Below are 15,297 nucleotides of genomic sequence, written 5' to 3' on the forward strand. Positions count from 1 at the left end.
TTCCCGATGAAGCCGCACGTTTTGATATATAATTTGTTTTGGTTTTCTCAAAGCCCTAGGACGAGTTAGCGACCGAAAAACGGCGGAAACGTGAAGAAAATATAATAATAAACGCAGCAGGAGAACAATAGTGGCTCGTGGCTTCGCCACGAGCCACTCTCCTCCCATTGCTTTGCAATGGAGAGGAGAGTGGCTCGTGCCGAAGCCCGAGCCCCTAATAAAAGATAAACGCAGCAGGAGAACAATAGTGGCTCGTGGCTTCGCCACGAGCCACTCTCCTCCCATTGCTTTGCAATGGAGAGGAGAGTGGCTCGTGTCGAAGCCCGAGCCCCTAATAATAAACGCCACAGGAGAACAATAGTGGCTCGTGGCTTCGCCACGAGCCACTCTCCTCCCATTGCTTTGCAATGGAGAGGAGAGTGGCTCGTGTCGAAGCCCGAGCCCCTAATAAACGCAGCAGGAGAACAATAGTGGCTCGTGGCTTCGCCACGAGCCACTCTCCTCCCATTGCTTTGCAATGGAGAGGAGAGTGGCTCGTGTCGAAGCCCGAGCCCCTAATAATAAACGCAGCAGGAGAACAATAGTGGCTCGTGGCTTCGCCACGAGCCACTCTCCTCCCATTGCTTTGCAATGGAGAGGAGAGTGGCTCGTGCCGAAGCCCGAGCCCCTAATTAGTCTCTTAAAAACAAATAATAAATTGCATTAGTCAAGAGGTTTAAATTTCTTATTTTGTCATATTTTAAATATGACAAAAAATATATAAAAATAAAGCGTCTTGAGACAATTTGACCTGTAATTGGCGTTTAATAAATAAAATTAAATTTAAATTGTATGTATCTTGTAATGTTGGATAATTCAGCCATATATGTTGGAAAACACATTTTCTTTTTCCATTAATCTGTTGATTGTTTTCTCCAGTAATTCATTTCTGGGTTTGGTTTATAAAATGTCAAACCCAAATATATTCAGTTTATTGTCATAAAAACCAAAAAGATTTACATTCATGATGCAGGAATCAGGCAGTTTTTCACTTTTTATCTTAGTTTAGTCAGAAAGATAGTTGATAATGTGTGAACTGTTGCAGCTTGTGAGCCGTAAAAGGTTTTAATCTTTGGGGCCAAGTGTCAAAAAACATTTAGAAACAAACATCAACAAAACACTCAAAGATTTGAACATCATTAAAGGGAAATCCAACTTTTTCATGACAATATCTAATTAAAGGACATTTATGTCCAACGTTAAACGTGTGATATTCATCCTCTGGAGCTTCTCTTCGCATCGTCTTCCACCTGGACTGGTTTGGTTGGCAGCATGTGTAACAAACATCTGAAAAACTTCACTTTAATATCAATGAACGACACTGAAGTTTAATCTCTACATAAATGAGACTGAGTCTGGATGTGCTGCTCTGTCATTAACTCCTAAGTTTAGGGAAAGTTCAAACAGAAGAGGACAGTTCAGATAATACTCAAGAATGAGCTTATTCTGAACAAACATCTCAGACTTTCTGAGCATTAGCACCTCTAGCAACATAACTTAACAACAAGCCATGGGCGTAACGGACGCGGGGTACGCGTGGGACATGTCCCAGGCACTTTCCACATCTGTCCCCTCTGTCCCCCCGCACTTTTTTCAGCCGTTACAACAGCTAAACCCGTTATTAGCATCCAGTAACGTGTTTTCCCGAGCCGTCTTTGAATGCACCATGAGCGCATGCTAACGCAGGTGTTCCACAGGAGACGTGCTGCTGAGCTGAGCAGTGCTGAACGTGCGTCTGGAGTAATGTTTAGCAAACCAGCCAGAGCCAGCAAAAAGCAAAAAACTTTACACAGTTTTTTCCAAACAAACCGTGTAAGTTGTGTGACCTTGTTGGATGCAAACAATGTTGGACTTGTTAGCTAAATGATGACAAGGTAAAACGTGGCAATATATCAATATGTTAAGCTAGTTAACAATAATTCAAATGTGGTTGCCTCTGTTACATTACTTGCTAATTAGTTTATTCTTTGAATAAACCCAGTCCTCTTTAATTTCTGGCCAGAAGATGTGCTCACAATTGCTCTCCATGTATTTAAGTCTTTTGGTCCCAAAAGAGGAGAGTCAGGGAGGAGAAAAAAGAATAGGCTATCTATGGTATACATTTACAACTATTTTTTACTGCTTCTCTTTCAAATTCTATCTCAGAATTTTGATTTTCAGATTTTTTAATGATTATTTCCATAACAAAGAGCAGAGTCAGGCAGGAGATGGACCAGAGGTGGCGGCCAGCAGTAATGTTGACCATGCAGGGTCTGCAGAGGTGAAAAAATATATAAAAGTGGCTGAGAAAAAAATATGTATCTATGGGTTAAAGTGATTTTGAGGTTAAATTCTACTGCAATTTTTACTCTTCCTGATGCTATTTCAGAATTTTTCTTACCACATTTTTTTTTATGTTTATTGCCATAACAGAAAGAGCAGAGTCAGGGAGGAGATGGATCAGAGGCCAGCAGCAGGGACAAGGATGTAGGGTCTTTACAGGTAAGGAGAGATTATAACTTCCTGAAAATAAGATATCTATTGCAGGGAGAAACCAGGCAGTACTGATCATTTCATGTTCAGTGTTTGGCACCTTTGGCTACTCGTCCAGTAGATGTTCAAGGGACATTGTTGTCAACTCAACTAGAGTTTGGCCACTAAAACTTTAGATTTTATAGTTTAAAGTTTTATACTTTATAGTTTAAAGAACTAGCCTAGTTGGTCCCCTGGTATTGTACTGTGGCTGTTAGGGATTATGTGGTTCTTTAGCCACTAAGGACGGTGCAATTAAATGTAAGAGAATGATAAATCGCTCTGAAAAATTTGTCCCCCTCACTTCTGAGATGGTGGTTACGCCCATGCAACAAGCAACTCAAGAGATCCAAAAGTTGATTAAAATAGTAACATTAATGTTACTATTTTAATCACATTTAAGCTTCCTGAATGTTATATTAACATCAACCAGCCACAGTTTTATGAACTTAATGAACCAGATTACAGGAACACAACACACTTCAACGGCTGACAGGAAACAACACAAACACTGTTAGCTTGATGCTACATTTAGCTGCTAATCAGGACTGGTTAGCTAGCTCGGTTAGCATTGCTAATTCACATTAAAGCTAATATTCACTGGATGCTAACTCTCTTCTCTGGTCAACACACACAAATAAACTCCACCAACTCCTGGGGTTCACTGCTCATATTATATCTGACACTAAAGTTGAACATGAAGTTCATTTAAACCGGCACCGATCAGTAAATTATCATTCATTACCAACCAGCTGTCAGAGTCCTTCAGTGTCTGCTGGTCCAATCAGCCAAAGGACTGAATTACTGAACTGAAAACTGATTAAAACAAGACAACGGACAGTAAAACTGTCTGTGGAAAATGTGCTGCTGCTCTACCGATAAATACCAACAAACTAAAACACAATTGGTGGAAGTGTTGCTTTTAGTGATTTTTGGATAAACAGCAAATATGAGGCTTTTATTTTTCTGGAAGTAAAAGGAAACGTTGCTTATCCGTAGTTTCGCTACCATAACTTTAGCTGCACTTTCACCATGTTCTAACTGATTGATCATTTTTTAAATATTAAAATAGCTGCACTTCCTTTGTATATTTGGTCATTTCTTATGTTGCTGCTGTTTCATTGCAGTTATATTTTAATAACATCACTTTAAATACAGATAATTGAAAAGAAAAAATGGCTCTGAAATACTCAATGAAAAGATAGGTCTTCTATTGTTAAACTGAATAAGAATTTTTAATAATATAAAATGGACCTGACTGAGCTGTGTTCATCCATGTCCCACTGAACCAGAGGAGGTTTAGCAGCATAAAGGAGACAAACTCTGCGGGTTCAGGCATATAGATTGTGTAAAGCGCATTGAGACAATCTGACCTGTAATTAGCGTTATATAAATAAAATTGAATTGAACTGAATTGAACACAATATTAGGGAGATGCTCATCATGTTATCGGTATGAGGATAGATGGATAGATGGATGGATAGATAGATAGATAGATAGATAGATAGATAGATAGATAGATAGATAGATAGATAGATAGATAAAGGAACAATATAGACAAGAATGAGCAATGAGTGTGCAAATCGTGCTACCCAAAGAAATAGTAATAAGGTGCCTAAGATGCAGGTGTTCCCAAAAATGTGACTAAAATGTGGTATTTACAATAAAATCGTGAATGAAAGTATAAAAAGGTGTACACAAAATGTAAACTTGAACTTACATGGGCTTTTTCTCATTCTTTAAACTCAGCTGAACTAGGTTTTGCTGCTAATAACATCCACTGCATTTCCTTGCACTGTGCTGATGCTTCTGTCTGCTTCTCCAAACCGGAGGCATGCTGACCTTGACCGACTGTATCTACAGTAACATACACACTATCGATAAGTAGCTCACACACCCCCACTTCAACGAAACCAAAGTATTGCTTCAACCTGTGATCTGCAAAGCTGAACTGACCTGTTATGTAAAACTAAAAAAGATGAAGATCAGAACTGAAATTTAGACCCAGTATTTCCATGAACAGCAAAAGGACAAAACAATGACTAAACTTCATGTGAAAGCTGATCTGTGAGGAAGTGAAACTCCCCTCAGATCAACCGAGGAGAGCTACATCTGCGATGGCGCAACCTGAACGCCCTGCTTTATTTCCTGCTCGGTGATGGAAAATAAATGCGCTGATTTGGTAATGGGCAACAAGGGCTGACATTTTGCACTTTTGGTGGGCGAGTTATCTTTTCCACGGGTGGGAGGAGATGTGAGAGAGAACAGTAGACACGAGGAAGGAATTAAGAGAAAGAGAAAGCCAAAATTGTGTCTCAATAACCTGAGCTGCTTAGTATTTTCTTTACCTTGTCGCTCTCAAAATGCTTGTAATTTTGGGTTTTGTTCTTTATAAATGACTCTGACATTTACGTCTTATGAAACCTACATGTGAACCAAGTGGGTTTCAGTCTGTGCGTGGTTTGCAGTAAGCAGGGGATTCTGTTGATACTCGGTGTAAAAAGGGAAGACCCAGTCAAAACGCTCTCAATTAGCCCACTTCACCTTTCCATGTGTCTGTTTCAGAGTTGAGTCACTTACAGAGCACACCTGCATGGGCTTCCCTGTCTTAGTCACACAGGGGGTCTCCAACCTGAAACCTGCATGTGTGTGTTTGCATATGTGTGTGTGTGTGTGTGTGTGTGTGTGTGTGTGTGTGTGTGTGTGTGTGTGTGTGTGTGTGTGTGTGTGTGTGTAGCGGGGAAGCCAGTGAGAAAAACAGCTCCTTATTGTGCGACACCGACATTAAAATGCAGCAAGAAGAGACGTCTTTACACTCGGTACCAGTAAATCAATCTTTGCTTCACTGGTTCATCTCAGCTGTCACTGCTCGCTGCTTCAAGCATTCTGGGATATGAAGTCGAAATCAGGAAACAAAGAGCATCGAGGGGAGTAAGTAGCAATGCGGAGCTGTGAGAGGAAACACACGCCGATATCTGTATGTGTTTGCTCATCATTTGTTGTGTTACTAAGGCTTCCTGTTATAGATTGCATATGTGTGTTTTGGAAAGTAGTTTAAATTGACATTTTTGTTTTTTTTGATGCGAAAATTTGAACAGTTTCTACAAATATATCTGCTTTAGAATTGTGTGTTTATTATAAAACAAGTAAAAAGTGGCAAAATAATGTTCTTGTTGCATCATCTGTGTATTTATTGTGTGTCAGCTCATCGTCTTCTGTTCAGGTTATTAATTCAACAGTTTAGGCATTAACATTTAACCCCTTTTTTGTGTTAAAAAAGACTGAAAGCTTCAAGGCACTTTGGTTGTGACGGTGCAGCAGGATCACGATTCAACAAAAATGTGCCTCTAAAGACAACAAAAAATGGAAAAACTACCATTTCAGTATTGTTTTTACAAAGTGCTATATTTGCTGTAGTCACCGAAGTCTTGAAGGGATTTCCATCATAAAACCAAATCATGAGGCTTTGTGCTTCCAAACGATCAGTCCTGTGTTAAATCTAATCCAGAATTCAAAGCACAGAAACAGGTTTTCGCTCAGCCAGGATTAAATTCAATGACTTTTAAATGTGACATTTATTAATATGTGATTTTTACTGTATTCTTTACCTGTAGCTTTACAATTTATCTGACAGTATTACGCTATAGACTGTCCATATATTTCACCATAACCAGCTGACTCAATAGTAATTTATTTTAAATCAGACGTTTTTATCATTTTTGACTGCAATAATATAATACTGTGGGCATCATTTTAATGTAAAGTCTTTGAATGTTCACCTTCAGCACTGTCCACATGCTGTGATTTTATTTTTGAACATGTAGTTTTCTTTAACGAGAAAGCAGTGGAGAAATGTGTCTTGTGAATGTGCATAAAAGCCACTTGTTAATCCATCTTGCAAATCATCGTTTCTTGTGATATAAGCAGATTTTTTTTTAGGTTTATGTAAAATTTAAAGTATTTTTTTTAAACCTACAGAACTATGTAGCTGCATCTAGTTTCTGACTGTATTCTGCTGAATTTAATCTTCATGCTCAATTTATCAAACTTTAACAAAGAATCTAGTGAGTGTTTGGTGTATTTATTACATTTTTTAACTTTTAAACACTCACATAGGCATACATCAGTGTTTACTTAAAAGTCTAAAACAACTAATTCAGCATGACTAAAAGATCTGTGTCAGAAGAAGGCGTCTTACAAATGCTTTACAGAATATGTGCACAGTTTGACATTTTTACATATATTTCACTTTTACAGTGTGTTGTGTTTAAAATAAAGACACCTCTATTTGTCCTCAGAAAACCACAGAACACAGATTTCTGTAATAGACACGTCAGAATTTACTGCTGCCGTTTGCATTCATTCATTTCCTGGAACTGATGAATGCAATATAATCCATTTCTACAATAAATGAAAAGAATAATAATATACTGTACTGTGCATGTTATTCATTTGATACATACTGCTCACTGATGCTTGAACACTTGCCCTGCAATAAAATCTATATTCATTTATCTCCAGTTTCCCTGAAACTATCTGATGTGTTCATTGAACTGTAAACTGTATTGTTGTTTAGAAGGCTGCTTTTCGTGGTGCAGCTGAACTGTGCTATCTTATATCGAGACGTATTTCAGTAATTTCCCCCACTTTTCAACTACAGATTTGTTTTTGAATGCAAATATTTACTTTGTTTTGACAGTATATGTGGTACAACAGATCGGCAACAGTTTTTTTAAAGCACTGATATAGCATTCGGTTTTATTTTCTTGAATCATGTAACCAACGTTCCCTCTGTTAACAGGAAATCACTCAATGTGTTCCTCTGTTGCTTTTATAATTTACTATGACAGTAATTTAGGATTTTCAAATTATATCCGGACTCTTGCCACGCCTACAAAAACACCAACACACGTTTAGGTGTAGTTTATAATCATATGTGCTGCTGAAATCCATTTTGTCAAAGAATTGTCCTGTTTCACCCCCAATAAAACCCCACTGCAACAAGAACCTTTAAGTCTTCTTTGTTTTAATTGACTCTATTTCAAAACTGCGACTCTTTCTGCCTTTCTTTGTTCCTTCTGCCTCTCGGTGTCTCTCTGTCAGTGCTTGCGGTTGGGTCTGTGGTATTTTTTGTGGTCTTTTTGTTTCAGAGACTAGATGAAGAGCTCAAAGCTAAGCGACGCGATAGCATCTCAGTGAACATTGCTCCATCTCTCCTCGCTCCAGCACACAGGAAAGAGATGCACTCGCTTCCCCCTGAGACCCGAACAACCACGAACTCAGTGGTGTGTTTGCGCTCATCAATCACACAGGTGTGAATGTGTGTTTGCTTGTATGAATGTGTGTGTGTGTGTGTGTGTGTGTGTGTGTGTGTGTGACAATGAGACAGCAAGAGACCCACACAAATAATTAAATGAAATGACTTTGTAGCCTGTAAATTAAGATTATATCGGAAAAGCGTTTTGGCACGAACTGGAGGCTGTTGAACAGAAACTGAATGTGATGCAAGTTTACACATCAAACGTAAAAGAAGAAACAAAACCCTGTTACTCACCTACTCAACTTCCGCCAAACAGAATATTGACAATGGAAGTTCAACACCCACTTCCAAGCCTCTCTTTCTCCTCTCCATACACATGCACAGAAATCATCGATGTTTCTCAACCACACTCTAAAAAAATGTGAATGCAGCCATTTGCACCATTATTTTTGGTGAAATTATGTTGAACCAACAACCTACATTAAGCTCCTCATCAATCAGAAGCATCGTTAGTTATCTGTTATTAAATGATTACTACCACAAACACTTATTAAAATGAAGTTGTTCCAACTAGTATTTCAAAAGGAATATGTGCTATGTACTTAATTACCAACATAAATACAGTTGGGAAATTTAAAAAAAAGGTTATGGTTGGTGAGGGAGGGAACCCCTCAAAAATGTTTTTATCAATTTACTTTTAAATCAACTAATGCACATTATTAAGCTGATGCAATTACAACCTTATTATGTCAGCCAACTCATTAAAACATTTACAACGTAGAAAGGCTTATCTAGATCTGCAACTTATATTTTTTCCATCTTGTAATCACGCATTTATTTAAGCCTTGGAAACAGGTCATTACCGTCACTGGAAACAAGCGCAGCGTTTGATCTCTAGGTTATACCTGTATTACTTGTGCTATTGCAAATGTGTCCATGAATATTTATAACTCTCAGTGATGCCTCTCTGTATGTATAGGACGGACAGATTGGATCATCTGTAACCACAGCTGATTTCAAATATACAGTTTTTATTGATTAAATGCTTACAGAAAAATGTAAATGACAGCGCTTCTTTCTTTGAGATGGATGTGTAAACATACCACAATACTGTCAAAGACAAAAACACAACAAAATACAGAAAAGAGAAGAAAAGAAATGAGAAAAATTAGCAAATACTCTATGTAAATCCAGGAGTTTTGTGATGTTGGTACGTAAACAAACTGATCAGGCTACTGAACGCGTCTGAAAAACATTTTGGCTTGAAGAAAAAGTACCCCATTTTGTCCTGATTTAATAATGATCAGAAAAATCCATTTGATAAATCTGCATAGTGATTTGTGACACACATTATAGACGAAAAGCGACAGTGGGGACTGAACTTTGTGGAGCTCCGTCTTCTAAAATATACAACAAATATCACAGTATCTTACATGGCTGCTGCTCTCATAAAACTCTTTTCTTGCTGAAGGCACAATTCACCATAAATAAGCCTGAAATTTGTTAGCAAAGTGACTCTTCATGGTGAATCTTGTCCTTTATGCTCCACTGGATGAACAACTTCAGTGATGCACTTCAGCCGCTGCAATCACAGGAGGAATTTTTATTAACTTAAATAAACTTTAATAATCATACATCATATTACACACACGCAGTACATACTTTGAGATGGAGAAAAGATGCAGGTGCAGTGCTTTAGGTCATCTGCCGTTTCCTTAATGGAGAAAAACACAATATGGAGATTCTCATCAGTCCAAAGAATGTGAAGATTTAAGATTTTTATGTAGTTATCAAAGAAAAACAGCAAAAAAAAAAAAAAAACCCCAAAACAAAACACAAAAGTAACAACAAATTTGACCATCTTACTTCACAAAGTTGTGGCGACATTTTTTGGGTAGCCCTGTAAACCAGAAGAGTTCAAAATTTTAACTCAAACACTTAAATTTCAGAACTAGTACAGTTTCAGAAACGTTGATGAAAAAACTTGCTGTATTGCTGGGTACAAACCTCTGCAACCAGTGTACTTTTCTACCTGATTTTACATTATTTAGTACATTAAAATAGAAGACAACTCACGGCTGAAGTAGTAAAGTGTGCAGATGAGAGCTAAAGCCAAACTCGAAACAAGTCCAACCAACGGCCAGAGAATCATGGAGCCGCAGCCATCTGAAGCTAACAAAAATATCTGGTCAAATATAGCTTCAAAGAGTATTTATGCAATGTAATGGATCATTAGATCATTTCTTCTTTTAGCACAACCTGTTATTGCATTTACAGAATTGTAAACGTGTAAAACACATGTAAAATGAAATGTTGAAGCAGCACAACATCAAAAATGCAAATTATCCTCTGGTGCACACTGACGCATACACTCTTCCCTAAATGAAAAACTATTAACTTACCTGGAGGATTCTTGGCTGGGCAGCGACAGATTGCTGGTTTGGGTTTTATTTTGGGAGGTGGTGTTGGAGGTGCCACTGTCAAAAAAAGACCAATAGATCATAAAGATGAATGACAAATAGCAGTTAAACAAAAATGCAAAGAATTTTTGAAGAGTTAGGGCAGCAGTCTTCATCCTGTTCCTAATATCAATTTGTTATAATTCTGCACACATTTGTTCTACAGAGATATGATGTACGCTGTTTGTCCGCATAAGACTCTATTAGACCGACGGGCAATTCTTCCTCTTTATTAGTACATATTGATTAACAATCTGGATGGCTGTGATGTTCTGTTTACCAGTGATCTGAAGACTTATTGATCATATTTTTCTATTAAAAATTAATTTTTATGAAATTTTCAAGTATAGAGACTGGCAGCATCAGTCACACAGTAACACTGAAACTATATTATTTCTTATGAATACCTCTAAAAATATATACTTCTCAACAAAAACAACAACAGCAGTCACTGTGTTAAAGTGCTACACGGGTTGTCTGGAGTGTCCACTAACTCTACATGTTATCAGACCGGCACAGCCAAATAAGCGAGACAAACTATAGGAAGCTTGACAACAAAGGTTTCAGTCTGAACTTCAAAACTCTAGAGAAAACGCAAACAATGTGACACAAAAGTCCATTTTAAACTATATATTTTCTACATTTCTAAGATTGTTAATGATTAGTATGATTAACGTTACACTGTAGGAAACAAGAAGAGGGAAATGTGAGACAAAGTTTTCAATACATGTAGTGTTCAGTTGCGTGATACGCAGCGGTGTACATGTTTTTTAAGTCAGTTTCTTCTTGGTAGATTATAGTTTGCGTAATTTTTTAGATGCCATAATACACAGAGTTCGATGGAAGCCCCTTAAATCAATTACTCCCTCACCTGCCACCTGAAACCAGACAGATGTATTGTAAACTCTCCCATATGACTGTCAGTTGCCATTTAACATTTAACTGCTATGAACAGACTATTTAAGATTTCAGCATACAAACCTCCTGGCCGAAGAAGAACCCCCGGCTTCCACAATTCATCTTGGTTCTTGTCCTTTAGGATACAAGAATAAATCCCTGCATCTGCTTCTGTCACATCAATGATCCGCAGTACAAATGACATACTGCCTCTTTTGTGGATTTTAAACCGACCCTTTTCCACATCATGCCCATACACATCTCGGTCAGCGTTGTTGCATTTGCCAATATACTGTACTTTGCCGGTGTTGGGATTGCTGTAGAACCAGTAGACAAAGTCACAGTAGGACTGAACACAGTCGCAGTCAATAGTCTCATTATTGTGGATGGCCGGATAACGCTCGGTGACGGGATCTTCTAGCAGGGTCTGGCTTGAACCTAAGAGTGGAAACAGAGGGATGTTTGAGATGTCATCAGACAAACTTGTCATACAGGTAGAGGCACGGTGAGCTAAGAATTAAATTGCACTGATAAATGGTTTTTATGTTATATATGACAAGAGACTCAGTGAATCCTTTGGATTTTTTTAATTCTGCATTGTCCAACCTCTACAGTCCAGTGTAGAAGTCTAGGGTCACATGTGGTCGACTGCTGGAGCGACCAAACAAGTCAAGTTCCAAAAATCATGTAGTTACTGGAAACAGTTTCCGAGCACTGTTTTAATATTTCAAGCCAATCTATTCATTAATTAGTGTTTATAAATGTCTGAGGAAAGAATGTGCAGTCTCTCTGATTTAACTAGACAAAGACTAATTGTAATGTAAAAGCACATGCAAGTAATTTGCTGTAGGTGAAGTGGAAGAGAAAACAAACGCAATTGACTATATGGAAACACAACTATTTACAAAAGTGTCAAAAAAGTAGAAACGAAGCAGGTGTAAATCTCTTGCATATACTCGAACACTGTAAAGGCGACATTTTGACATCGCTGTTACAGGAGACTGCTATTTAGCACGGAAAACAGTTTTTATGCTACATATTAAAGTGAATCGCTTGGATCGTTGAATCCTACATTATACAACTTCTACAGTCCAGTATAGGCGTCTAGGGTCACGTGGTTGGCCGTTGGAGCACATAAAATGCGTCAAACTTGCAAAAATCATGTAGTTTCTCAAAAGAGTTGCAAAGTCTTTTAATATTTCAAGCCGACTTGTTCACGATTTGGTGTTTGTAAATATCTGAGGAAACAACGTGCAGTCTCTCCGATTTAACCAAAGGCTATCTGTAATGTAAAAGCACATACAACTTATAATGCTTCAGGCAAAGCAGAAGAGAAAATAAATGCAACTGACTATATGGAAACTTAACTATTGTCAAAAGTGTCAAAAAGTAGAAATGAAGTGTGTGGAAATCTCTTGTATATTTTTAAACACTGTGAAGGCGACATTTAGACGTCACTGTTACGAGAGAATGGTATTTAGCACCGATGTAACTTTTAAGAGATGTCTTCATTGGAAGAGCTGTTTTATCTTATTTTAGAATCAGCTCCAGTGCTTACTTAGTGTGTTTCGAAGTCAGGTATGTAGTCATTATACACCTGTTGCAATCACTGGTGTTATGAAATCTCTAAAGGCAAGCGTCAATTCAAAGGCTGTGAAAGTTAAAGGCTCTGTAGTATTTAAGTCTACTAGATGATAACTTGTTACTCTTGCCAAAATGTATGAAGTGCACAAACTGTGTGACATTCACAAATGCACCAACTTGATTTAATCTACGTCCACTCATTTGTACAACACGGTACAAACAAAATCCATTTTGACGCCTTGATAGAACAATAATTGATGATGACGAAAATCTACAGCAGAGCATAAACTGGTTGTGTGGCATTTACTTCATAATTTATTGTCACAAATTAATGGTTGATTGTAAAAATAATATTCATGATAAAAGAATATAAGAGTATTATTGCACAAATCTAAGATAATGAAATCAAGTTTAAACAAACAAACCAAAGCCTACTGCGTTGCACCGTTTAAACTGTCTATGTAGGCCTCTTAAAAACACGTTTCACATTTTAATACAAACTATGTGTCGGACTACATTTGGTGAATGCAGCCATGATTTCACTTTAACATCAGACAGGCATCAGTTTGACTAGACGACGACGCAACCCTCGCTCCAAGGCCCTGACTGACTTATGATGTGGAGAACGCGAGAGTAATTCACAAAATAATAGAGAAACTTCATGGTCTTACCAGATTTCCAGAGTGATGCTGTCAACAGTGCCCATGCCAGCGGCAGCAGGATCATTTTGTTGGCTCGCCAGTGTGTGTACCTGTGTGTGTGTCTGGAGTGGCAGCTGCTGATACTTTCTTTTCCTGTTAACTGATGGGAGGAACTGCACTGACAGGGTCCTGAGTCGTCAAGGTAACACCCCAATACGACACAAACAGGGCCTATCGGATGGGGCCTTACACCAGCCATGACACACACACACACACACACACACACACACACACACACACACACACACACACACACACACACACACACACACACACACACACACACACACACTGCTGAAAAATACATGCACAAGTTATTGTGCATACAAAACACACTACCAATAGAAAGAGTGCAGCATAAAAACGTTACTCGCCACCACACTGAGTTTCTCAATATGTAAAATTGCGTCTTATAAGCAACAACTTTGAGATACAGACTAATATAGGAGGACGCAGCTCAACATACAGACAAGAAGTGTCTTAAATTACATTCAAATGGCTAAAAACAAGTTAGTGTTCCATGACAGCTGACATGATAGCAGATATCAAAGAATAAAACAGTGGTATGTTCCCAGAGCAGCAGTTTGCAGTGCTGTGGTCTCTGCCCAGGTGCATGACCTAGAGCTCAGCAGAGTTCCACATATGCAGCTTCATGTCTCACTGCAGAGCACAGAAAGGGAATATACAGAGCTTCAAGCCTTAAAGTGCGCTGTTTGAAGAGTACAGAAACAAACACTGAGATAGTAAAGTAGCTTGTGCATGCAATTTCGCAAAACAAAAGTCAATTCCAAATATTCTCATTTGTCAGCTTTTTAAAACATTTTGAAAAGCGAAATCTTAGTTAATAGTGAATTTATTTATTCTCAGTTTTTTCTCAATTTCTCCCATTTACAATTAACTACCCACAGCTCATTTCATGTCTTTTGAACACTTAAATTATAAAAATTATTAAAGTTCAAGTGAAAAAAAATACTTAAAAATGTCAGAAAAACACAAAAATTCACAACTGAGGACCACTTAGCTGGGTAAAGAAGCAAACTGTTTTCATTCTGTCTGATGAGAAAATGCAGGTCAGCGGGCTGACGGATATGTAAGTGACATTTCATCCTGCAGTTATAGACACGTTGCACGAACACACGGCAGAAGACCTCACTTTGGAAGCAGTCAATTATGGTTATTAGCACCAGTTACTTTCAGTAATATCTAACCTGTGTATTGATCAGTTGGTCTATATATAAAATGACAGAACATTATATTCAACAGTATTTATTATAAGATAAACCAAACAGCAAATCTGCACATTTCTGAACCTGTAAACACTGAATGTTTATCTGTCCTTGATGAATGACAATTAGATGATAATTAAACAATCAGCTATTGAATAAATCAACATTTTAATACAAAATTTTACAACAAGGTGTTTTAGATTGAGGCATTCAAAGTCTGAACGTCATGTATTGCTAATCATGAATGACAATGCAATACAGAGGTACACTGTGTACCTAATTTAAGGTATGTTTTCCCACTTCAAATGTCCCATTTAATGGCAATTGTTATTATTCTGGGAATACCAATCTAAAAAACCATAGAGGAAAACTGTTCAAATGTCTGATTATTCCCAAAACTTAGAATCCCTCAATAAAACTGCAGATCCTTTAAATTGTCTATATGCTGTCTGTGGATTGTTTTGTGTTTTTAAGGGGTTCGGATACAGAGCGGTCCTGCGGGGGTCTCAAAGTGAGAGGATGTGGGCAACTGACAGCTCTACGGGGGTCGAAGTGTGGAGCGCGACGGAACGAGACCACAGGATTCTTTGAAAACAGGAGATCTCAGGGGGCTTCAGAGA

General features: G+C 38.0%; 1 protein-coding gene across 1 annotated transcript; it reads right to left on the reverse strand.

Moving 5' to 3' along the window:
* Nucleotides 1-8,821: 8,821 nt before the first annotated feature.
* cd8b (cd8 beta) lies at nucleotides 8,822-13,581 on the reverse strand. The gene is made up of 7 exons (XM_022219767.2): nucleotides 13,422-13,581; nucleotides 11,251-11,604; nucleotides 10,213-10,287; nucleotides 9,887-9,982; nucleotides 9,677-9,710; nucleotides 9,473-9,524; nucleotides 8,822-9,392 (listed from the first exon to the last, which is right to left on the reverse strand). The coding sequence occupies exons 1-6, from the start codon at nucleotides 13,474-13,476 to the stop codon at nucleotides 9,506-9,508; spliced, it is 633 nt and encodes a 210-aa protein (XP_022075459.1). The 5' UTR covers nucleotides 13,477-13,581; the 3' UTR covers nucleotides 8,822-9,392; nucleotides 9,473-9,505.
* Nucleotides 13,582-15,297: the final 1,716 nt, after the last annotated feature.

The sequence above is a fragment of the Acanthochromis polyacanthus genome, chromosome 5 (assembly GCF_021347895.1).
Source record: "Acanthochromis polyacanthus isolate Apoly-LR-REF ecotype Palm Island chromosome 5, KAUST_Apoly_ChrSc, whole genome shotgun sequence".
Lineage (NCBI taxonomy): Eukaryota > Metazoa > Chordata > Actinopteri > Pomacentridae > Acanthochromis > Acanthochromis polyacanthus.